The following is a 27,965-nucleotide window of genomic DNA, read 5'->3' as shown; positions in this document are numbered from 1 at the left end:
GAGATATTAAGGTGTAACACTTTGGCGCGGACACCCTGTATATGTACTCGCCGGTATTCCGCGATTGGAGCATTCAATTTTTCTCCGTTGCGGCAGTTCGAGGATCCAAACAAAGCGTGGAGTTCCGCGGGTCGCCTGATTGGCCTAGCTGTTGCCGTGCGCCGGTTTGACGGTTGGAGTCGCGACAACAGCTAGGCTAGAAAAACAAGACACCGCCAACGACTTTTGCTGCTGTTGTGAAACGGTGCCTAGAAAAAGTGTATTTTTCGCGGTTCTAACGGTTTGCGCTATCTCTTTGTTTGGATTCTCGAACATGTTGTGTATGGGAAAGAAAACACTTTCAACACTCAATATATATTAGATTTATTCCGTACACAAAAACATGTCCGCACGCTTTCGTTGCTTATTCGAGACTCTCCCGCCTTCTCCCGTTCGTGGAGAGAGCTCTCGCATCAACAGTCGCCAGTGTATTGTTTATAATATCGCGGCCAATTCAAACGTCTATAACACCAACCTTTACGGCCTAAGTCACCAATAGATCATGAAAAAATAGAAGAAATGCTCAAACTAGTAAACCAAGAAATTGAACTCCATAAAGAGAAATACATCCTAAACTATGTTCAGCTAAAAAGCTTCCTAGAAAACGCTTTTGGATCAAACCACCCACTCGAAATATCCAAATAGTATACAGAAAACGCACCGGCCTTAATACAAATGCTAAAAGATATCTACCCCTTCCTAAGTTATCGAAGCTCGATTATAAAAAATCGAATACACAGACTTTACAAAACTCTCCCTTCAATTACCGGACGAACACTCGACTAACTGGGCATCTGATACTGAATCTGACACATCACATTCATCCTAAACATCCAAAATAAATATGAAGACAATCATACAGTGGAACATCAATGGATATTATGCCCACATTGAACAACTCTAAATCATACTGAAACGACACAACCCTGACATACTATGCTTGCAGGAAACCACTTTTAAAAAGAACCACTGTTCCGTCATAAAACACGATAATATCTTTGTAAAAAACAGAGTAAACGAAAGCCACGCAAGTGGCGGGGTAGTCATCACAATATCAAACAAATACTACTCGACTGAACCAACATAGAAGCAGTAGCAATTTCAGTATCTTTACCACATAAAATACACATCTGCAGTATCTACATTCCTAACAGCCACCCCTTTGAATTTGATGAACTTGAAGACCTTATTAAACAAATCCCATCACCACAAATTCTAGCTGGTGACTTCAATAGCCATCACATACTATGGGGATCATCCAAACTGGATAGCAGAGGGAAAAAGATCGAGGAGCTGTTAAGAAACCCTAATTTAATTCTCCTGAATACAGGAGCTTTAATTCACTTTAACATTAACAATGGAACAACAAGCGCAATAGACCTTACAATGTGTAGTACAAAACTAGCACAACACATCAACTGAGAAACCCTGAATTACCTACATGACAGTGACCATTTCCCCATCAACATTTCCCTACCGACCTGAATGGAACACCAACAAAATCAACTGGGCGTCATACCAAACAATCATAACACACTCGCTTATTGGAAGGGAAGATAACTATGAAATAGACCCAACCAAAATTAGTGAAACAATAAATGAATTCATAGAAATTGTCAAATCAGCAGCAATGCAAGCATCTGAAACTCCCCAAATCAGGAAAATAAGAAAGCAAACCGTCCCCTGGTGGAATGAAAAGTGCAATACTGCTCTACGAGAAAGTCATCACACATTTAACTGAGCAAAACAGCACCTCACCAATGAGAATTTAATTGAATTTAAAAAATTAAGAACTAATTTTCGTAGAATCAGCAAAGAAAGTAAGAAGGAAGCATGAAAAACTTATGTCTCGAGCATAACCGTGCAAACTCTCACTAAAAAAGAGACTTGAGGCTTTCACGGCCCGGCGTCATACAGGTATTACTGTTGAGGCTTTCGGGTGTAAGCCGTGTCCTAAAGGAAGCGAGTTCCCAACGTTTCGCCAGCATTGCAGCTAGCTTCATCAGGGGTTACACTGATACTGGTGCGACTGGTGTTATGTCGCACCTTATATTGCGGTGCGATGCTCACGTTCCGGATCGTTGACTGTTCCGGTTGATTGCTTGCGCCCAATCAGAAAGGGGGGACTTTTTTGATTGTGCGCAAAGTATAGGAAAAAATCAATTGCATAAACGGAGGTCGCGCAAAACAGGGGATACAGTTTCTCGAAACCGGGGTAAATAACTATGTAACGCACCCCGGTGACATTGCAAATGTCCTAGCTGAACAATTCAAACTAAATTCGAGTAACGACAATTATAATCCATTTTTTATAGCCGACAATCCAGATCACAAGATCCTAGAAGAAATCTTACTTCATACTGATGATAACAATATGAACCCTACATTAAATGCTCCAATATCTTTAAATGAAATAACCAGTACCCTCTCAACTACAAAAAACTCTGCTCCAGGACCAGACAATATCCAAAATAAACTATTAAAATTCTTCCCGAAACCCGGAATAGACCACCTACTAAAAATCTTCAACTGTATTTGGACTCATAAAATCTTCCCTGCTAACTGGAGAAAAGCCATAGTGATGCCTATTCCCAAACCAAACAAGAATAAACACAAACCAGGAAGCTACCAACCAATTGCCCTCACAAATACTATGTGCAAATTATTAGAAAAAATTATTAATAGAAGACTCCGATGGTACCTAGAAACAAATAATGTCCTAACACCAACTCAATATGGTTTTCGGCAGTATCGTTCCACAATAGATGTTTTAACCATCATAGAAGCAGACATATGCGATACTTTCCAGAGAACCGAACATCTTGTAGCTATATGTCTTGACATCGAAAAAGCATATGACATGATCTGGAAACCTAAAATAGTTAAAACTCTATCCAAAATAAATATCAACGGGTACATGCTAGACTTTATAGTGAACATCAAATTCCACAAAAATATAGAACGGAGTTCCTCAAGGATCTGTCATAAGTGTTACTCTTTTTCTAATTGGGATCAACGACATTATAAAAAATTTAAAAACTCCAATAAAATTTTATCTTTACGCTGACGACCTTATAATAATCTGCCATGGTAAAAACTTAAATATAATATACAACCTTCTACAAACATCCATAAACCATCTTCAGGAATGGTCTAACAAATCTGTTAGACAAATGGATGTTAAGCTAAATATAATAATCAATTTATTAAAATAATATTACAACAAACTGTTAACGATTGAACGATGGCAAATACGTACGCGATACGGAATGACATTCATGACAGTGTTCACGCTTTATATAAATTAAGGATGTAAAAGTTTTTTGTCAAACGATTTATAATTAACGTGCGATAATTTGACATATTCTCAACACCCTCCCTCAAATTGGAGTACGTAATAAAGTGATATCCTTTATTCCAAATCCATTGGCACAAAACGAATGTTTGCTACTCGGTAGGACCTTGGTAAGAACATCGGCAATCATTACTTCTGTAGGTATGTAAACAAGGTTGATCTGATGGTCCATCAAAGCTTGTCTAATGAAATGACATCTAATATCAATGTGTTTTGATCTGGAATGGTAAACAGGGTTGACTGCCAGCTTCGCAGCACCTTGCTTATCATTATGAAGAGTCACCTTCCCCAGTGATGGCAAATTAATATCTGAAAGAAATTTAGATAAATAAATAGCTTCTTTCGCAACATCGCTAAGGGCGATATATTCGGCTTCTGTAGACGATAGTGCAACAGTTCTTTGTTTTCGTGAGTCCCACGATATAGCTGCGTTGGCTAATAAGAAAACTGTTCCAGTATATGACCTACGATCCAGGTCGCAGTTTCCCCAATCAGCATCTGTATACCCGATAAGGGATTTTCCACATTTCGTGTAAGTTAATCCGTGAGTCATAGTTCCCTTCATATGTCTAAGTACCCTCTTCGCAGATGTTTAGTGAATATGTTTAAATTTTGTACACCATTGACTTAGCGCACTCACTGCGTGAGCAATATCAGGACGAGTTCCTTGCGCCAGGTGCATCAATGATCCCAAGAGTTCGCGATAGGGTAATTTTAAATTTTCTTCTTTTTCTGTGTGTTCATCAGCATTATGCAGCTTGACATTATTATTAAGAGGTGTCTTCACTGGTTTACAATCTGTCATATTAAATTTTTTAAGAATATCACGGATGTATCCAGATTGAGATAAATGTATTCCGTTTCTGATTCGAGATATTTCGATTCCTAGACAATATTTGAGATATCCAAGATCTTTAAAATCGAAGACTTTTGCTAATTCCTCTTTAAATTGAATAATATGATTTTCATTATAAGAAGCTATAAGAATGTCATCTACGTAAAGCAATACCATCATTCGTTTTTCTTCGTCATAATATACGCACGGGTTGGCATGTGTTGGATTTAAACCAAATTTCTTAAGAATTTTATCAAGTCGTTCATTTCATTGACGACCTGCCTGACGAGGACCGTAAATTATCTTCTTGAGTTCACATACCTTTTTACCTTCTTTGAGTGCGTGTAACATTTTTTTAGCCTTTTCTATCAGAAAAACATCGGATTCGATTATGACAATTCTCTCAAGCATCTCCTGTAGCATTTCTGGTATCTCCATATATACTAGTGTGTCCATTATTCCATTTAGATAAGCAGTAACAATATCAATTTGTGAAATTTTCATACTTTGTTCTACTGACACTGCCATAAGCATCCTTAAGGAACTGAGTCTAGCAACCGGGGCGAATGTGTCATGAAAATCAACTCCAGGACGTTGTGCGGATCCTTTTGCAACTATGCGGGCCTTCCTTCGTTCAAGCTCTCCGTTTACTTTGTATTTGTTCCTCAGTATAGTTCGACATCCGATCACCAATTCATTTTTCGGTTTATCAACGAGTGTCCAGGTATCGTTACTTACAAGAGACCTGATCTCAGCATAAATTGTGTTTCACCACACATCACCATCTGGACCTGAAACAGCTTGAGAAAGAGATATTTCAGAAGCGTTGAAGACAAACTGAGCATCGAACCACTCTTGATCATCGACCGTATTCCTTTCTTCTTGATTAACAGCCACGGGCCGATTTTGTTATACAACCGGTCCTTTCATATGATATTGTTTGGCTGGTGCGACCAAGTTTCCCTGTACGAATCTTTCGAGGTCGTCCAGGACCTCATGTAAGTGATGGTTCTTCGTCAACGTGGACATCTTCATGCACAAGCGGTGAAGTATGCTCCTCTTCATTTGTAGATAATGAAGAATCATCATTCTTATCCTCATTTTCAGCTATAATATCAGTGTCTGTTGTATTTTCGGATGTTCGATGATTTATCATTTTATTATTTATTATGAAGTCTATTTCTCGGTTTTGAGATGAATTGTCATTTTTAACCGGCTTCGAAAAAGGAGGAGGTTATTCAATTCGATCAGTATATTTTTTTTTCTATGTATGTTCACCGATTACGCCTAGCTGGGTGGTCCAATCGGAACGAAACCTTTTGCATCTGGTAGGTTCTGACTCCCCATTGGTACCATTATCAAAAAATTTTTCATTTTTTAATTGCAAAGTATTGTTATTGCAAGACAACCAGCAACTTTTGAAATAAACTTTTCTCGATTTTAGTGCGCTTTTAATATCTTATCACGGACATGATCCTGAACAATTTTGTTCATATACAAATTTCGCGGAAAGCTTTAGTTTTCAAGATATTAGCGAAAAATTGTTGTTAACTTTTGAAACCAACTTCGAACGATTTCTATGTCCTTCTAATACATTATTAGTGGCATGATTCTGAACGAGTTTTTCCTTATGCATAATTGACGGAAAACTTTAGTTTTCGTGATATTAGCGAAAAACTATTGTTATTAATATTAGTGGAACGCCCCGTGCTATGCACGGGAAAGACAAGAAAGGGCAATTACAATGCACTGTACCAAAACACTAACTAAGCTTTACCGCTCTGACACGCGACTTATACAGCAAGATGAGTTCACGTTGACGTTGGTGTATTATTCCCATTGCTTGGTACAGTGTCCGTATCGTTCTAAAAATGCATCAATTTGATTTGTTAGAAAATTTGTTGCGCAGGATATGCTATTATTATACGGATACTTTGACCCTTGCGCAGTCCTAAACCGTAAGAGATACACATGCGCAGTAAATTTTTGCAAAGAAAGTTAACAAAGGACAAATGGATGAAGCACCCTCAATCATGATGTAATTAGTTTGTACTTGTCCCTGAAAGAGTGTCCCTTATTTTTTTTCTATGCATATTCGGCGGTTTTTCGAAAACGAATATCCATATTGTCTTTTACTTAATTATGTTCATGGCATTTACGCAGACAAAAAAAAGCCCGGAAGAACTGTCTCATAGTATCCTATACAATTCTCCCCATTCCACTAAAAAGCGTGAAATAAAATAATTTTAAGAAAAAAAATACGCCGACTTCGAAATGCACTAAAAAGTATAAAATAATTTCTATTTCCTAATGAAGTAATTTCTGTTTCATTCAATCATACAATTACGTAACAGATATGAATGAAACCTATTTACTCGTTAGGTAGTATATTAAATACATTTCAACCTTTTCGGAGGCGGCGCAAAATTAAAAATACCTCAGTAAACGTTGCTGCCAATAACCAGTTGATTGTGGTATGGCGTATTGGAAATTAATAAATTCTCAGAAAGAATACGAACCATTATAGATATATCTGGTAATATACGTAAATGTAACGACTGCATCTTCATTTCGCAACGTTTCTGATATAAATGAAATTGAATCGACTTCGTTCGCATGCGGAAGCCATGGATCTAAAAACCTATACACGGAGTCCACGACGCGGGAATTACCAAATTTGCGGCAGATAGGCTCTATCTTTATAGTATATACGGCGATCGAGTCTTTCCGTCATGGGACGGAATCTATGAATCTAGATAGAACATAGTTACAATCTATGAACGCACTCTATGAATCTAGATAGAACATAGTTACATTCTATATGCACTAACACCTACTTCGCGGCGTGCTGTCGAGTTATATGTATAGAAAAAAAATAGCTATACAAGCTTTGCCTATGTTCGGCTGTCCAAAGGTTGACATGTTCAAGAAAATCTTTTAATTTTGCGCCGCCTCCGAAAAGGTTGAAATGTATTTAATATACTACCTAACGAGTAAGTAGGTTTCATTCATATCTGTTACGTAATTGTATGATTGAATGAAAGAGAAATTACTCCATTAGGAAATAGAAATTATTTTATACTTTTTAGTGCATTTCGAAGTCGGCGTATTTTTTTTTTCTTAAAATTATTTTATTTCACGCTGTTTAGTGGAATGGGGAGAATTGTATAGGATACTGTGAGACAGTTCTTCCGGGCTTTTTTTTGTCTGCGTAAATGCCATGAACATAATTAAGTATAACGTATTAGAAGGATATTAAAATCGTTCGAAGTTGATTTCAAAAGTTAACAACAATTTTTCGCTAATATCTCGAAAACTAAAGCTTTCCGTCAACTATGCATAAGGAAAAGGTTGTCCAGAACCATGCCCCTGACAACATATTAAAAGGTCATTAAAATCGTCCAAAGTTGATTTCAAAACTTTTCAACAATTTTTTTCGCTAATATCTCGAAAACTATAGCTTTCCGCGAAATTTGTATATGAACAAAATTGTTCAGAATCATGTCCGTGATAAGATATTGAAAGCGCACTAAAATCGAGAAAAGTTTATTTCAAAAGTTGCCGGTTGTCTTGCAATAACAATACTTTGCAATTAAAAAATGAAAAATTTTTTGATGATGGTACCAATGGGGAGTCAGAACCTACCAGATGCAAAAGGTTTCGTTCCGATTGGTCCACCCAGCTAGGCGTAATTGGTGAACATACATAGAAAAAAAAATATACTGATCGAATTGAGTAACCTCCTCCTTTTTCGAAGTCGGTTAAAAACTGCTGTTATATAGTATCGCCCCATGGTCAGCAGGCCCTTGACTTTTATTACCCGACCTGAGTCGGCTTCAGCAATGTAAGACGCAAACAGGAAGGAAAATACGCAGGGAAAAATTCAAAATATAATCTAATTTCAATAGAATTAAACAAAGTAAAGCAGTTCCCTGAATTATCAAGATACCAGCTACTAACCTGAACCTAGCGGATCTACCAAAAACACAAATCGACCGATCAACACACAAAACCAAATTTCTTGATAAAAAAAACAATTTCTCTCACTGTAATCAAATTTATACCGACGGTTCCAAATTCGACTCAGGAACAGGATACAGCATTGTTACCGAAAATACAACAATAAAGCAGAGTCTCCCCAAAACAGCATCAATTTTTATCGCCGAGGCATACGCAATATTTGAAGCCTTGAAATACGCCAGCACCAATAACCTTAAAAACGTTGCCATTTTTTCAGACTCGATTAGTATAATAAAAGCCCTAGATACCCCAAACAGCAGTAATACTCATGAGATCATAACGAAAATACAGGAAGCATACACAGAATTATACAAAAAATGCAACACTGACATAAATATCATTTGGATTCCCTCACACCAAGGGATAACGGGAAACGAAGAAGCTGATGCAGCAGCAAAAGAAGCAGCAACGCTACCATTAACTGAAACAACCTTTCCGATTCCATGTCAAGACCTTACAAACCGCATAAAAAAAATTATAAAAGAAGACTGGAATAAAATCTGGACCACAATAAAAATAACAAAAATACACAACATAATTCGAGATTTCTACCAATAAATCCCAACGTGCAATTTAAACAGGAAAGAAAAATCTATAATGTCTCGACTAAGGTCAAGTCATAACAAAGATAACGCATGAACACCTAATAAAAAAAGCTGATCAACCCTATTGCAAATACTGCCCGACCGAAACTCTCACAGTAGACCACATTCTATACCAATGCAGAAAAACCGAACCTCAAAGATAAAAATATAAATTAAAGCCGGATACAGTCCTCACAGCCAAAGACCACATAAGAAACACTATAAACTTCCTGAAAGAAACCAGCATGTACATATGTACAACAAAATATAGCACCCAAGTATACAGCCGTCGCCAATGACCATGTAGTCGACGCGACGTTAAACACTTATGAAGAAGAAGAAAAAGTTTTGTGTCGTTTAGTTTTTTTTCCCATATTTTCTTACATCTTTTCCTTTGCCTGCATTAGTATGTGTTTCTCCGATATTTAATCGCCGTTTGACTGATTCCGAGGGGATTCCCCCAATCGTGGGGATAAAATTTTTACTCTTACGGTAGAGATCTTTTTCACACTTACGGAGAGAATATTATAACATATTATGAGAATTATACCAAGACAACAGATAACGAGAGTGATGACAGGTGTGGTCCGATTCCAGTGTAAGAAGTGGGGTCGAGTCGTGAAGAGGAAAATAAAAAAAAAAATATACTGATCGAATTGAGTAACCTCCCCCTTTTTCGAAGTCGGTTAAAAAGAAAGAATATCACAAGCTACACCAAAGAGATGTCACGGGTGTCCATACAAACAACGCACTTGAAGGGGAGACCAAGAAAACTTTATTATTTTGAGAGATTTTGAGGGAACAAACCATAAATCACATCATGATATCGAAATTCTAGGTGATCGAATGACCAAACGGGTGAGATCAATTGTATTAATACGGAATACGTCTGTGTAGGTGAAGTAATAATAGAAGATTTCCAGGATTCATCTGCCAAAAAGAAATGGCTCTACACAATCAGCTATGAAATAAAGTCCATTATAGAAAAGAAGATGTGGAAGTTAGTGGAACGGCTAACGAATAAAAATATAATTGGTAGTCGTTTTGTGTTAAGCGTGACGAGGGATATTAACGGCCAATTTAAGAAGAATAAGGCACGACTGGTTTCGAAGGGATTTTCGCAGCAACCAGATATTGACTTTACCGAAACATTCTCTCCAGTAGCTGGGTTCCTTCAGGTTGATAATGCATCTAGTATCAAGATATAATATAATCATCGAGCAGGCGAATGAAACCACTGCTCATTCAAACGGTGTACTTAAAGAGGATATCTTCATGGAAATTCTACAACACTTTGAAGAAGGTTTGGAGTTTTTAATTAAAAATGAGCCACACAACTGTAAAGTATGGAATACAGTAAAAAGAAGCTGCATTTAATAGTATACATATACAATAGTATTTAATACATACATATAATACTGTAGGGATATGAAAAAAACAATAGAAACCGTTGCCGAACGGTAACCGTTGGAAGGAGGGTAAAAACTTGTGTATTTATCAGTTGTTTAGGACGTTTGCAGAAATTGCTCACCTTTGGATATATAAATGGGAACATATAAACATCGCGAAAAGGTAATCAACCGCGAAAGTGATTGCGAGGGAGAAAGAATGTGTGTGTGAGAGAGAAAATACCATAAAGAGCAATAACCGCGCAATCTGTGTGTCCGCGAATGTGTAGACAATTTTTGTATATAAACCGTGGCGTAGCAAACGAATAGCTATTGCAATATCAGCGAACATATGGCGAAGAGACTGTGAGACAGCGGGAATTGTAAAGAGAATCGGCAAATAAATTTATCTTGGTTAGTCAAGAAATTACGAGGGATAGTCAACTTGACAAACCATATCCCTACAATAATATGTATATAACATTTTAAATCTATATTAATATCACAAAACGTAAAAAAAACAAAAAATGACATGGAAAAAACCAAGTCTAGCAGGGTTCGAACCTGCGATCAAAAAACATGCAGAGATTTCGAGGCAGGATTCCTAACCACTTAGCCAATCCTTTTGTCGAAATAGTGTCTTACGTTCCGGAATATAAGGAACTACATCACAAAATTAATTAATAAATGAATGTTATTTCTTAAACTAATATATTATTTGTATCAATTATGAGTGTGATTCTATTTAAGATTACTTAATGAGTACCTTTTTTATAGGAATGTATCGGTTTTTAATTTTTTTATCTATGGCGCATTTCACTAAAAAATCTGAAAAAATTAAGGGATAATAGTTGTACCAATGTCTAACTACCACATTAATATAAAAGTAGTACTCTGACATCTTCCATAAAAAGTCGCATGTTTTCCGATTTTCTTCGATTTATGATTTTTCACAACTACAATTTGTGATTAAAAAATCTGAAAAATTCTATAATATGCGCTATGTGGACCTCAATGTTTCAGAATTTTTGTATGAAATTAAATAGGCAAAATGAGCCAAAAACTGGAATTTCGTTTTTTGCCTTTTATTACCCCCACGGATGAGATAGGGGGTTGAAAGAAGTTCCACATCTGATGCTAGACCAACTATGGAGTTAATTGGAAGCCCTATGTACTGACCAGAGTACGAGAGAAAACTAGCGGGACGGGAACGGGGCTAGAGGGACGAAAAGAGCATCGCAGTGGTTAGATTGTAACGTTGCCGCCTTTTGTCACACGCATTTTCGGCAATAACACGCTATTTGTCGAGGCGCACACATACTAATCGGTCGCATGACGCGGAGAGTGGGTCAGATTGTACGAGGTGTGACACAAAAGTAACGAGACTAGTCCAATAAATCATTGTACCTGCAGAATCTGTTCTCCGTGACATTATCACCTTCAAAGTAGTCCCCTTCAGCATTCACACGCTTTTGCATTTGGTGCTGCCATTGCTGGTAACAAGTCTGGAACGAGGTTTTTGGAAGTTCCTTTAGGAGATTCTCCGTTTCTGCCTGAACTTCTAACTGAGGTGAAATGGGTTCCCATTAAGCAAAATTAAACTTTAGGAAATAAAGAAAAGTCTCATGGAGCCAAATCAGATGAATAAGGAGAATGCCCCATCACAGTAATATTTTTACTGGTCAGAAACTACTTGGCAGACAGTGCCGTGTGAGCATTGTCCAGGTGCAACGACCATCCATCGCTTCATAACTGTGGCCTTTCTTTCCAAATTTTTTCACTAAATCTTTTTAGGACTTTAATGTAATAGTATTGGTTAACAGTCTGACCACTGGAAAACCATTCAACCATTACAATTTCATTAATGTGGAATTTTGATTTTGATATGCGTGCTTCTTTGGGTTTTGGGGATCCTGGAGACTTCCACTCCATTGACTGGCGCTTACATTCTGGGTCATAGGTAAAAATCCAAATCTCATCACATGTTACAAAAGATTTCAACAAATTTTACAAAAAACTTGATGTTTATATGCTGTTCGACTTTTACGTTAGACATTTTTCCGGCAGAATGCAGTTGCACGTGTTCACTAAATAACACAATACTTCCAAATGGTATGCCCGATTCAATCGAAATTGGCAACATGGATAGAGGAGGTATGTGGGATGATGCCACAAAAAACAATTGCTGCCAATTCCATTGTTTTTTCAAGCTACAGACCTAGTCTCGTTACTTTTGTGTCACACCTCGTATGTAGAACAAGCGAGACAGAACGAGCGATACGTTGAACGGCATTCCATTGTCGTAGTGTCCAAAAGTTTTACGCATCGCGTAAGAGGAAAAAGATAGAGTTTTTTAACATATAGTAGCAATATCTGTTTCTATACCTATGTAAAACCACACTATGTAAAAGCTCCCACTGTTCATCCGTAATGGTGTGGTTTTACATAGGTATAGAAACATATATTGCTGTACGATGGCACAGCACCGTACAACTTAGGGTCGCTATACCTGCCTCATCATTAACCTCAACTCTTAAAAAGGCAATAGGAAAATACATTTTAGCATCCACCATAAAGCAATTCTGAAGTCATCCGTCCTAATCCCAATCCGCGTACCGCTACAGACCCATCATAAAATTTCCGGAAAAACCCAAAAAGTACCGTTTCCCTTGCCATCCCTACTGCCACCTTTTTTCCTCCACTCCTTCCTTCCACCCTTGTTAATTTCCAGAACTCCTAACCCAATCAAAACTCCAAAATTCCCTCTTTTTTACATAGTACCTTCCTCCTTTTCCCATCATCCCACCACAGACATCTCTCAATAAGTTTTCCTTCTTAGAAACACACCGAAACACAGACAAATCGAATTAAACATCAGAACAAGTAAAACATAAAATCAAATCAAATCACCGACATACACATTTGTAGCAATTAGAATTAAGAGTTAGTTTAAATAAACTAAGTGTTAAGTTTAAACACCAGTAATCTTTTAACACCATACAAACTCGTCCTCACGACATTAAATTGCCGTCAAGCACAGCGATCGAGTAGTAGCTCAAACTATATTTTCATTTACCACCAACCGAGTTCGCGATCGTACATTTTTGGTCCTTCGAGCCGGATAAGAGACGAAACTTCTTAATCCGATATCACACATCGATTTATTTACATTCTGTTAATGACAAGGGTCACCATAAAACTCACCTCATATGCTCTAAATCTAGAGTCGCTCCGCTCAAGGTTCAATCTTTACCAAGATTAGAACTTTGTGCAGCTCTTTTGTTAACCACCTTATACAAATCCACCATATCAGCCCTTAAAATCAAAATCAAAACCGTTTATTTTTGGACAGATTCCATGATCACTTTGCATTGGATCAAAACTCCTCCACATACTCTCAAACAATTCATCGCAAACCGAGTTAGTGAAATTCAGCAACACACCAACATTGATCAATGGCGTCATGTACCCTCAAACGAAAATCCTGCCGACATTCTATCCAGAGGTTCAACACCTACAACTTTTTTAAAATCTTCCATTTGGACCAATGGACCAACTTGGTTAAACCAAGATAAGGCATTGTGGCCTATAACAATATTAACACCTATTATTATTCCTGAGCAGCGACCAATTACCACTATAGTAACAACATCTAAACCGGAATTCAAAGCGGAAATATTATATAAATTCTCCAACTTTAACAAATTAATTCGAGTCATTGCGTATTGTTACAGGTTTTATAATCGTATTAACAAAAAGGTCAAAACGGTCGGACCACTCACCATACCTGAATTAGATTTTGCGCATGACATAATTATCAGGTTAACTCAGAAAGAATCTTTTCAAGCCGAAATTAACAGTTTAAAACAGGAAACAGGTAGCTTGCAAAAATGTCATTTATCAGCGTTGCAACCCTTCATTGACTCTTCCGGTATTCTTAGAGTCGGTGGTAGACTAATAAGTTCGGAATTAGCTTATGACCATAAACATCCAATTTTACTCCCTAACAAACACAAAGTCACTGATCTAATATGCACACATTTTCACGTCATTCATGGTCACGCTGGTACACAGAACACGTTAAACGCAATAAGACAGAAATATTGGATAATTCATGGTAAAATTGCTGTAAAGCGTATTATTCATAAATGCATATTGTGTTTTAAGGCTAAACCATCCATTCCCATATACCAAATGGGTACATGGCCCAAAGAACGTGTCACTTTTACGCGACCATTCTTAAAGATAGGCGTAGACTACTGCGGTCCTTTTTTCATAAAGGAAAAGAAATTCAGAAACACCAAGAAAATCAAATCATACGTTAGTGTTTTTGTATGTTTGACAACCAAAGCTATTCACTTGGAATTGGTAGGCGATCTTACTACTGATTCATTCATCGCAGCCTTACGGCGACTTTTTGCGCGTAGAGGTAAGGCTACTGACATTTACTCTGACAATGCGACAAATTTTGTCGGAGCCAATCGCACGCTAAAAGAATTGCATAACGCGATTTTCGCTGATTCGAAAGACGACATTATTAAACAATTTCTTGCCAACCAGCGCATCAATTGGCACTTCATTCCACCGCGAGCGCCACATTTTGGCGGAATTTGGGAGTCAGCGGTGAAGTCCGTCAAACACCACACCACTCGACTTATGCAGAACATACTATTTGATTATGAAACATTTATTACGTGTCTGGCAGAAATTGAAGCCATCCTAAACTCCCGCCCAATCACTCCTTTATCTTCCGATCCCGCTGATTTAACCGCTCTCACACCTGGTCATTTTATAATTGGTGATGCTTTGACTACGATTCCTGAGCGAGATGTTACAGAAACAAAGACAGGCAGACTCTCCAACTGGCAGCAGACACAGCAAATCCGTCAGCATTTTTGGAAGCGCTGGCATAAGGAGTACCTGAACGAACTCACAGTTCGACAAAAGTGGCATCGGGCAGGAACATCCAACATCCAACCAGGACAACTAGTTATCCTTAAGGAGGATAATTTGCCACCACTGTGTTGGCCTCTTGCGCGAATTACGGACATACACCCTGGAGAAGATGGAATAGTGCGGGCAGTCACGGTTAAAACCGCACAAGGGACATATAAGCGTGCTATTAAAAAATTAGCTCCACTGCCTATTGATGATACAGCAAATATTAGTAGTACACCTAACGAAACATGACATTGTATTTATATTATTATTCATGTATTTATCGATATGTTAATCAATATTCATCTTTTTACTATATGTAATATATTAGCGTTTAGAATATAAGCACACTTTTTGCATACATACACACATTTACATTATACACTATATTATGTAACTTTCAACATCTACACTTTCGATTATTTACATTGAACATGATTGTTCAAGAGGGGGCGGCATGTACGATGGCACAGCACCGTACAACTTAGGGTCGCTATACCTGCCTCATCATTAACCTCAACTCTTAAAAAGGCAATAGGAAAATACATTTTAGCATCCACCATAAAGCAATTCTGAAGTCATCCGTCCTAATCCCAATCCGCGTACCGCTACAGACCCATCATAAAATTTCCGGAAAAACCCAAAAAGTACCGTTTCCCTTGCCATCCCTACTGCCACCTTTTTTCCTCCACTCCTTCCTTCCACCCTTGTTAATTTCCAGAACTCCTAACCCAATCAAAACTCCAAAATTCCCTCTTTTTTACATAGTACCTTCCTCCTTTTCCCATCATCCCACCACAGACATCTCTCAATAAGTTTTCCTTCTTAGAAACACACCGAAACACAGACAGATCGAATTAAACATCAGAACAAGTAAAACATAAAATCAAATCAAATCACCGACATACACATTTGTAGCAATTAGAATTAAGAGTTAGTTTAAATAAACTAAGTGTTAAGTTTAAACACCAGTAATCTTTTAACACCATACAAACTCGTCCTCACGACATTAAGTTGCCGTCGAGCACAGCGATCGAGTAGGAGCTCAAACTATATTTTCATTTACCACCAACCGAGTTCGCGATCGTACAATTGCTACTATATGTTAAAAAACTCTATCTTTTTCCTCTTACGCGATGCGTAAAACTTTTGGACACTACGACAATGGAATGCCGCTCAACGTATCGCTCATTCTGTCTCGCTTGTTCTACATACAATCTGACCCACTCTCCGCGTCATGCGACCGATTAGTGTATGTGTGCGCCTCGACAAATAGCGCGTTATTGCCGAAAATGCGTGCGACAAAAGGCGGCAACGTTACAATCTAACCACTGCGATGCTCTTTTCGTCCCTCTAGCCCCGTTCCCGTCCCGCTAGTTTTCTCTTGTACTCTGGACAGTAAGTACTTGTGTTTGTCGCTGATTCATGCGTGTTCGCCTCTCTCTTTCTCTCTTTCTCCCTGTCATACAATTAGTCATTCGCTCACTATTTTTGTCTCCTTTTTTCATACCTGCATAGAAATTACAAATAGAGGAGAGGCCAACATTCAGGTATACGTGACCCCCGGGTACATAATGCCGAAGTAGAATTAAGCAAATAAATGTTGAGTTTAAGAATATTTAGCATCAGTTTTTTCATAACTTTTTACGAATATTGATATGGACGCCACAGGATTATTATAAATATTGTTAAAAAAAGTATAATATAAATCGGTCTATAGAATTTAACATTATAAATAAAAGATGTATTGATATGTTTGCGCGTGCGTCTATAATTACATTGTTGCTGGAAAAATTAAACTTGTTTAAAATATAGTTTAGTATAATATTTATATTTATATTTCAATTTCTGAAGAAATTACTCTATCAAAGAAACAAATATTCATTGCACTGAAAAGTAATTTGAATGGAACACAAAGTAATTTAATAAACGTAATTAATTATTTTTTTCGTAATTTTGTTTTTAATTTGTAACCTCGAAAACCACTTTGTACAAATTTTCAGCTAAATAGAAGAATCCTCTCATATTTTGGTCAGCTTTTTGTTTTTTTTTTTAATACTGAACGTCCATATTGAATTCGCCATTTTGTTTTTCGTAATTTTGACTTTTGATTTGTAATTATTGACCTCGAAAACCCCTAGATGCGAAGTTTTATTAAAACTGAAATACGCCTTCATATTTTGGCCAGCTTTTTGCGATTTGGAACCACTGTGCGTCGGTGTCAGCACGCGGCATAGCGGCGCGACAGTTCGACCGCAGAGGGCGGGCGGCATCGTAATGTTCGATGGTTCGTCCGTAGAGGCAAATATTGGCCGCGAAACACAGATCGGCGGAGAGCGCAACGTCCATTTCTCGAGAAATCGGCGTGGAAACATCGTAGGGAAATGTATAACATAAAATAAACGAGGGCCTTGAGGTTCGCACTTCGGTTTTTCGATTTGTACAGGCTACTTCGTTTTTACGACTTGTGTGGTCATCTTCGTTAAGATTTTGCACTTCGTTTTTACGACTTGTGCGGTCATCTTCGTTAAGATTTTGCACTTCGTTTTTACGGCTTGTACAGTTAATTTCGTTTTTGCGACTTGTACGGTGAACTTGCATAAGATTTTACACTTCGTTGTACAGTCATCTTCGTTTTCCCGATTGTATTGTTCAGTCTAATGAAAATGAAACCCCACCGGAGTTTTTGCGACTTTAATCATAAAGTTCGTCACGATATAAATACCGTTAGCTGTAAATTGACTTACTGTTATATAAGAATTTATTAGGAAAGCACAAACGTAAAGTAAAATGAGAATTCTCATTTTCCAATTGTAATTTGTTAATAGAAAAATAGAACACGGAACGAATTGCAGCATAAATCAGTTACATGTTTTCTTATTTGAAGGAACTATTTTATGAGTGCAAACAAGAGCATCAGTATTATAAGTTAGTTTTGGGATAAGTATTTCTAAATATCATGCAGTTATATATTTGGTAACTTTTTTGACATATAACTTTGTTTTGTATCTGATAACGATAATCAATCGGGGTAGGGTAGAGTTAGGTTAGCTTAGGGGTCGAAGAGGCGCGGCAGTGGGAGTAATAAAGCAGTGAATCAATTGATTATTGTTGTCAGAGTCATAACACATATTTGTACGAAGAAATTTGTAAAAAAATATGGAAATTTGGAAAAGCACCTATACTGCATAATCACCAGGTATAGTTACCTATCCTAACCTAATCCCCCGCCCATTGATTATTGTTGTCGGATTCAGAACAAAGCTATTTTGCTAAGAAAATTACAAAAAAATATAAAAATTCAGGGAGGCACATGTTCTGCATAATTACTGAATATTTCTAGCATGTAATTTATGTTTAATTTTATATTTTTCCTTTCGTAGTTCCTTATTTTGTTCATTTTTTTAGTAAAATATATTTTAATTATTAAATTACCAGAATCTTGCTAAATGTTAGATAGCAATAAGCCTCCTTTTATATTTTTTGCTTTCTTGAAACAAAATATTCAATATACAGGTGCCGTTCTGACTTGACCAAAGAGATATAAATAAAATTCGAAAAGCTTTCAAAGGTCTCCGGTCCAATAGATTTTACTGACTGATTCCATTTATGAGAAAGATTGCTTGGATTGTCATATAAAGACCTAAAAGGGCAATTTGAAAGATGACGATGGAAATTAGGACCTGCAGTAAATCGTTTTCTTTTTTTTTTATAATAAAATTCTTGAAATGTTTGGGTAGCAACTCCTAATACATAGTAAATGATGTATTTTGAAAGATATTCTATAATGTCTTGTTATCGATTTTCGGTAACGTCATTTTAGGAAAAAAAATGTTATCACTACATATGACCACAGTTTATTTTCAAACGAAATATACATTTCACATTTACGTATGAGAAGCTATTCTAAAGGCAATGAAATGCATCAGATAGCACTTTATGTACAGCAACTTAAACAGTAAGCATTAAAAATTTTCGTTATTATGTACATAAGTACATCTATATAAATAGAAGCAGATGCAAAATTGCTATAAAATTCAGAAACTTGTGAAGAAATTCATAGAAGCGTTTCGGTTAATGCTAGAAAACGCAACTACTTCACCTCACACACATTCGTGCTGTTCATTGTATCATTTTGCTGGACGGAGTTGAACTGGACGAGAACTAATTCATAGGTAACTATAGTTCCTGCAACCTGAAACACATTTTAATACATAATCTGTGATATTTTTCTAATAAAATAATAATGTAATATATGTATACGACTAACGTAAATAATAATGTAATTTTATTATTATGTATTGATGAAGAAAAAAAAACGGAAACAACCCAAATAAAAAACCAAACATATACAGGGTGTTCGGCTACTGGTGGGCATAATTTTAGGGGGTGGTAGCTGGAGTGATTCTGAACAACTTTTTCCTTTACCAAAATGCTGGTTAAAGCTTAGTTTTTGAATTATTAATGAAAAACGCTGACCAATGAGAACGCGTATAGACCGGTCGCGCGACAATGCGAGCGACAGCTTCGAATATGACGGCCGATCGTCGTCGTGAACAAATGTATCGATACTGTCGGTATAACGTCGGTATAACGTCGATATAGCGTCGGTATAATAGAAAGCTGTTAGATGAAAGTTACATTGAATAATGAATAAAAAAATCTGGATTATTGTTGAATTATCATTCATTCATGAATAAGAAATAACAAAATTAGTCTCTACTCACGTAATCAAAGTAAATCGAATTTATTCAATACGTTTATTCGTTATCGCAAAGAAATAATAGCAAAAATATGGAAAATTATTTTTGTTAGATATTGTAATGATGAAAAAGAACAAATTCTCATTTTTAAAAAATTGAATAACTTTTCTATTCAACAAATAAAAATGTGAATTGAGTAATTAACAAATTTAAATATAGCTCACCCATTAAACCGCAAATAATCACAATAAAAATGCGTCTCTGTCACCGGTCCGATCCACCGGTCCTTACTGTTAATATAAATCAATCACCATACAGAAACTCTCAAAAAACTCTCAAGAAACTTCATTGTCACCTATCACTTTCATCTTTCATTATGAGTTTTTATCACTTTTCTTTCTCATTTTTCACTAATTTGCACTAATTTTCACTGTGAGTCCGACACGTAAATAGGACGAATGAAAACACGTGAACGAAAATTCATAAATGATTTAAACTATATTATACTATCTTGAAAGCAAGAAAACGGAATTTTCGATTACAAACAACGATACATTTTATTTCGACACGTTTCTTTCGACAATAAACGATGACTGTCGATCGACGCCGCAGTCGTTCAACAGATCATCGTTGCATGGCAACCGTTCGCGACGTATGCCTCGCGATCGAGAACAAAACCGCGATCCGTAGCCAGTCTAACAATGTCTTCTTATAAAATATAATATAATTTCGATTCCTCAATTCGGATATCTTATAATGAGAATAGTGTATCGTTAAACATACATATCTATGAATAATCGTTCACGCGTTTTCATTCGGTCCGTTTACCGGTCGTGCTTATGTTATGCAATTATTATTAGAAAAAGACAGTGAAATAAATTGAGAGTTCATTGACTCTGCCAGGACATCAGCTGTTGATGCTCTGATCGGTGGATCTACCCGGTGACACAAATATTTTTTATCGAAGCTAGGTTTTCCATGAATCAATGAGTAAGTGTTATTTAAGTTACTTCTGTATTTTTAAAATTAAACGTACGCAGGAATAGATTTATTTCACTTCAATGAGGTACTGCATTAGATATTCTATTCCAGTTCGATCTCATTTCATAGGCAAGGTACTCATTCGTTTTGAAACGTGAATTTATTCGTTTGCTTCATTAGTATAGTTGACAAAATTAATTTTCGTGAATTTATTCTTTTTCCTTTTTGAAGGCATAAAATAAATACAATATACTTCGTCTGGTTGTTGTAAACAACAACTAATTGGTTTACTTCTCATTCACGAATTACGAAGAATTTAATATTATTCTTAACATGTTAATTCATTATTCGATTTAACTTTTACCTAATAGCTTCCTGTTATACCGACAGTATCGATACATTTGTTCACGACGACGATCGGCCGTCATATTCGAAGCTGTCGCTCACGCTGTCGCGCGACTGGTCTATACGCGTTCTCATTGGTCAGTGTTTTTTATTAATAATTCAAAAACTAAGCTTTAACCAGCATTTTGGTAAAGGAAAAAGTTGTTCAGAATCACTCCAACTACCACCCTCTAAAATTATGCCCACCAGTAGCCGAACACCCTGTATAAATGTATAGTTTTCGTCTGTGATACATTTGGGGACTTTTCATGTACGCATAATGGACATAAATTGCGTATGGATACATTTGATTTTGTTTAATATTATATCATTCCATTGTTTTTCGCTTGTTATTCTCTGTTATTTGACTAGAAATTATAAAAAATTGGAATATTTTGGAATATTTTGAAAGTCGATACTTGCGTCAACAAATTTAAATCAGTGAACTATAAATTCTTCGATTGTTTTAATGAAAATTGAATTATTATTTATTTTGAACATTTCATGTTCATTAATGTGAAAATGTATGTATTTAAGTAAGTAGGTGGGTCATTCCACGCCAAATCGATTACTTTTATACATCACCGCCTGTGATTTTGCTCTATTCAAAATATGTAGTCCATGTGAAATTAGGAGGGGGCATTTGAATCACCGTTTTGCCGGTTTCGAATTTATTGAAGAATAACAAGCTTTCAAAGTTTACAATTTTTGCCCATTTTTGCAAAAATAGACTTCACTTTCGAATTTTTTTCTCAGAAACTACTGTACCGATTTGGCTAAATTCTTTTTTGTTTTATTCGTGAAGGATTGGACTATTTTAAAACATTTGTTTATTTCCGTCAATTTGTTATAAAATGTCGAAAAATTTAAGTAAATTCTTTTTTGTGTTTTTTTATCAATGAGGGTCGCACAAAGTTTAAATTTAAAAAGATATAGTCATATTCCTTGAAGCTTTCCCTTTAAAATGAGCCCTTCAGAACGATGAAGACACGAAAACTGACGTCACTACAAGCTGGAAAAGTCGCGGGGTACCTCTGCTTTAGGTAGGCTAGTTGCGCGCGCAACTTACTTGGGTCCAGTGGTATGAAATAACCAATCATAATAGCTGAGCGGGCGCTTATCTAAAACGGAGGTACCCAGCGACTTTTCCAGCTTGTTGTGACGTCAGTTTTCGTGTCTCCGTCGTTCTGAAGGGCTCATTTTAAAAGGAAACCTTCAAAGAATATGACCATATTTTTTTTAAATTTAAACCCTTTAGGTTCCTCATTGAAAAAAATGTATAAAAAGAATTTGTTTAAATTTTTCAACATTTTAAAACAAATTGACGAAAATAAATAAAATAGGCCAGTCCTTTATGAATAAAACAAAAAGGAATTTAGCTAGATTGGTTAAGTAGTTTCTGAAAAAGAAATTCGTAAGTAAATCAATCCTATTTTCTCAAAAACGGTAAAAAATGATAAATTTTGAAGGCTTGTTGTTCCTTAATAAATTCGAAACCAATAAAATGATGACTAAAACGCCCCCTCCTAATTTCACATGGACTACAACATATTTTGATTAGAGTAAAATCGCAGGTGATGATGTCTAAAAGTGATTGATAGCTTGATAAATATAGTAATCATTTAATATAAGCAAAAATATTAGCTCCACTACTGGGGGGAAGACCCCTCGAGACGGTTAGAAGCTCAAAAATGTAACGTGGTATAGGTTCGGGTATATGCATGAGACAATACCAATGCAAATATAAAACCTTCTTATTTTTGACTTTTTCATTATCAAAATTTTATCAATAAATTTTTCATAATTTTTAAGTAATATAAGACCAAACACGACGTAATTTCGATTATATTTATTTACAAGAACTTATTGGAATATAGTCTTCGATGTAAGCATAACTATAATAAAACAACGTGTTCGGATTGACGAGTGGTACAAACTGAAAACTTTATTTATAAAACAATAGAATAAAAGAACATGTCTGTCGCCAATGCACGACAGATGGCAGCACCAGTAACATATTGTGTAGATATTAGACCTTTAACACCCCCACTATATCCAACAATATGGATATACAAAAAATATTACAATCTTTGAATACCTAATACATCCAAAAACTTATAATGTTTCACAACACACAAAGCCTTCGTGAATACATCAGCTGGCATTTCAGCTGTAGGCAAATACTTCACACTTACAATTTTATTTACTACACATTCTCTACAAAAGTGAAACTTAATGTCTATGTGTTTTGTACGCTTGTGAAACACTGGATTCATAGTTAGCTTTTGTGCACTCTGATTATCGTTGAACAAATTAATGGTATACAAATTTTGTGTAACTTCATATAGTAAGTTCCTCAAATAAACAGCTTCTTTACACGCTTCTGTAATAGCCATATATTCGGCCTCACTACTAGACAAGGCTACAGTAGCCTGTTTTTTAGTTTCCCAAGAAATTACACAACCAGATAAAGTGAAACAATACCCTGTATATGACTTCCTATCTATAACATTTGCACCCCAATCTGCATCTACATATCCCTCTAATATTGAATTTCCATCAGCAGTGTACTTCAAACCGTAATTTTTAGTAAATTTTAAATATCTCAATAGACGCTTTACATATGCACAATGTTCCTTAGAATAGCAATTGTTAAATTGACTCAAAAAACCAACTGTATAAGTAATATCAGGTCTGGTTAGAACTGCTAAGTACATTAGACAACCAATAACTTGCTGATATGGGAATTTTCCAACATAGTTTTCCCCCTTAGATACATGCAACTTAGTTTCCATAGGAGTCTGAATGGGTTTGACTTGACTCATGTTAAATTTTTGTAACACCTGATCAATATAATCAGACTGGTTCAATGTGATAGTTTTCTCAGATTTACTAATACTTACATTGACACCAAGACACTTTCTGATTTCACCTAAATCTTTAAGTTTGAAATGGCTAGCTAATACATTTTTCAAATATTCTGTTTCTTTACAATCATTTGAAAAAATAAAAAAATCATCCACAAAAAGTGTAACAATAGTCCTCAAATTATTTCTAATTTTTGTGTACATACATGGTTCTATCTTAGATTTCCTATAACCAATATTTAACAAACATTCATCCACTCTCCTGTACCATGCTCTCGAAGATTGTTTAAGCCCATAGATTGCCTTTTTTAATTTAAGTACTTGACCCTCATGGGTCTGCTCGGAAAATCCTTCTGGCAACTGTATAAAAATGGTTTCATCAGGAGCACCATTCAGGAAGGCTGTAGTTACATCAAGGTGAGCAGTGTCAAATCCTAACTTAACTGACAATGCAAATAGCAACCTCAATGTAGTATGCCTCACAACAGGAGAAAATGTTTCTGTATAGTCTATACCTTCAATTTGTGAAAAACCTTTAGCAACCAAACGTGCACGGAACCGAACCTTGTTATCATTGTCATATTTCTTACGAAGCACCCACTTACACTGTACAACCCTACCATCTTGTGGACTATCACATAGTTCCCACGCATCATTTTCTTTGAAACACTGTAGTTCTTCTTGCATGGCCAACATCCACTGTTTCTTTTCTGGTCCGTTTAAAGCATCATGCAGTGTCAAACCTGCCCTATCGTCATAGGTTTCAGTGCTTGTACAAAGATTCGACATACCATATCTCTCTGGTGGTTTCCGTGCTCGTCTGGGTCTGTCCATGAAATCTTCATTTTCACACTGAAGTGTACTCTCTGAGTCTTCATAATCACTTGGAACATATGTTTTATCATTGTCGTCATCATAGGAATAATAATTTTCACTGCTGGAGTTATCTTCAAGACTAGATGTTGATTCAAAACTTGTTACCTTCTGGCCTTGTTGTTCTGGTTTAACCTCATCCCCCACTGAAGCAACATTCTGGTCTTGCACTTGAATCATACATTCAGAATTGATTTCCGGCTCAATAATGACCACATCTCTACTTGTAAACACAGTTCTTGTTTCTGGATTATAGGCTCTATATCCCTTTATGTTATCTGGGTATCCTGTAAGAATACACTTCACAGATTTCTTATCCCATTTCTTACGCTTTTGTTTAGCAACATGTACCATGACAGTGCTACCAAATATCCTAATATGACTGATATCTGGTTTTGTGCCAGTCCATAGTTCATATGGCGTTCTATCATCCAACGCAGCAACCACAGTTCGATTCTGCAGGTACACTGCCGTATTGGTGGCCTCACCCCAAAACTCTTTTCCCAGGTTTGCATCAAACAGTAGACATCTCGCTTTTTCTACGACTGTGCGATTGAATCTTTCACATAAACCATTTTGTTCTGGGGTGTACGGGTTGCTTTTCTGGTGGATAATACCAGCACTATTTAGGTAATCTTCAAATTCCTTATTGCAATACTCTAAACCGTTATCGCTTTTTATCACTTTTATTGTTCTTTTTGTTTGATTTTCCACCTGCGCTTTGAATATCTTGAAATACTTCAGAACCTCATTTTTGTGCTTCAGAAAATAAACAAATGTTATGCGACTGTAATTATCGACAAATAACAAGAAATACCTTGCTCCTCCTATCGATGTAGTCTCCATAGGGCCACAAATGTCTGTGTGCACTAAATCTAGCAAGTTACTGCTTCTCTGACCACTGCCTTTAAATGGTAAGCGACACTGTTTACCTTCACAACATGTTGTACAAGAAGCCTTGCTTATTTCTACTTTTTCATCAAATGACATTCCCAAGACAGCATTTTTCATTTTATTTAAGTATTCCCTGTTGACATGTCCTAATCTGCGATGCCATGTTACTCATGACACAGCTGATGCAGCCAAATACTCCTGGGATACCAAGTTTACTTTGTATACCCCATTGACTAATACTGCTGTAGCGACTAACTGTTGCTTTTTATTGTAAACACAACAGCCTTTTTCTGTGAAAGACACACTGTTTTCTTTTTTAATTAGTTGACTGACTGATAGTAGGTTAGTAGTCAGAGATGGTATACAGCATACGTCTTCTATCACGATGTCGTACTCGCAATCATCAGTTGAAGTCGATATTTTAACATTGCCAGAACATAATACTGTCAACTTCTCACTATTGGCTACGACAATTCCTTTATTTTGTTCATATCTGGCATTCATAACCCAACTTTCGTTTGCTGTTAGGTGTATACTTGCCCCGGAGTCGATATACCAATCATTTTTGTTGAAATTCGCACTTAAAAATACTGCACTAAATGCGTTTGATTGCATTCTTTCTTTATTTTTCTTATTTGTTGAATTATTTTCGTTATTCATGCACTGATTTTTGTAATGGCCGACTTGTTTACACCGGTAGCATTTCACCGCCTTGGTGTTTGACTTCGACGGAACAGTAGTGCTACCAACATCACAATTTTTCTTGGCCATAGACAACTTATTCTTATTTTGTTTTGCATGATTTGAATGACTGACGAAAGCACTGTTCATTTCACTCTCGTTGTAATCTACCGACTCCATGTCTAATAATTTTGTCTTGATATTGTCTGCCGTAATGGAAATGCCCGAATGTTCGATTGCCATGATCATTGGAGCAAAACGATCAGGCAATCCAGCCAACAACAATGACCGTGTCCATTGATCATTTATCTCAAATCCCGTTCCACTTAATTTTTGCGCTGTGTCGATAATCTGCGTCACATATGACGTCATCGAACTGCAATTGTCTCGCCGGATTGAAATCAAATTTCTCAACAGACTTATTCTCCGTGAAAAGCCACTATCATCAAATAATTGCTGTAGTTTATTCCACAATTCTTCCGACGATTTAACGGTTTTGACGTGGACATACAACGACGGGTCGATGGTCATAATCAATTTGGCTTTAGTTTTTTCGTCATCCGCGCTTGCTATTTCTCTTCCCGGTTCTGGCTTGATACAATGGTTCATGCCTTCGAGAACTAAGAAATTTTCTGCAGCGAAACACCACTCCGAATAATTATCGCGTCCCTTTAGTTTCGGCACATTGATAAGGTAGTTGGTAGCCATTTTAACGAACAGTTTCTACACTTATACACTGCGATAATTAATACGATCAGTCAGTTCACAGCTAAATCGCACTGAATACTGTCTTTTAACACTTGCTTTACTGTAAAATCCTTGTTAAAACGACTCAATACCGCGATTTTATGAGCGTATGGCCCATAACCTATAATAAAACAACGTGTTCGGATTGACGAGTGGTACAAACTGAAAACTTTATTTATAAAACAATAGAATAAAAGAACATGTCTGTCGCCAATGCACGACAGATGGCAGCACCAGTAACATATTGTGTAGATATTAGAGCTTTAACAATAACATTTGAAATTACAAATAAATATGTTCCGAACAATGCTGTGTTTACTCTCGTTTTAACCAAGAAGATGTCACAAATATGTTAGTAAAAGCATCATAAAAAAGTCAAAAATAAAGAAGTTTTATTCTTGCATTATGACTGACTCACTGATACGTATCTGTTTACTTATATGTATAGTAATCATTTTGTATACGCAAAAATGTCCTCTTTACGATATAAGCGAAAAGGTTATCCCCACCACTGGGGGGGGGGGGGATTTTGTAACAGATCGTTACATTACATTACAAGAAGAATGTGAAAATGAAAAATTTAATATCATAGAAGTATCAAGACAATGTATCAGTTTGTATTATAGAACAAAAATCGTAATTCTTGAAATAGCTTCTCAGTATTTCGTTGAATCTC

The 27,965-nt window shown here is 36.3% G+C and overlaps 1 protein-coding gene across 11 annotated transcripts in view; it reads right to left on the bottom strand.

The window, feature by feature from the left end:
• The window catches only part of LOC100881577 (uncharacterized), a 132,488-nt gene that overhangs the window by 36,158 nt on the left and 68,365 nt on the right, over positions 1-27,965 (bottom strand). For 6 of the 11 annotated variants that reach the window (XM_076536679.1, XM_076536681.1, XM_076536680.1 and 3 more), the window contains one exon: positions 19,262-19,354. In XM_076536679.1, the coding sequence (XP_076392794.1) occupies positions 19,262-19,354 (93 nt within the window). Of the gene's footprint in view, positions 1-19,001; positions 19,355-24,130; positions 25,979-27,965 lie in introns of those variants that run through there. The other 5 variants (XR_013039732.1, XR_013039733.1, XM_076536676.1 and 2 more) reach the window with 5 other exon arrangements.

The sequence above is a fragment of the Megachile rotundata genome, chromosome 10 (assembly GCF_050947335.1).
Source record: "Megachile rotundata isolate GNS110a chromosome 10, iyMegRotu1, whole genome shotgun sequence".
Taxonomy (NCBI): domain Eukaryota; kingdom Metazoa; phylum Arthropoda; class Insecta; order Hymenoptera; family Megachilidae; genus Megachile; species Megachile rotundata.
Note: the sequence above shows the minus strand (reverse complement) of the source record. Positions and strands in the feature narration are given on the sequence as shown.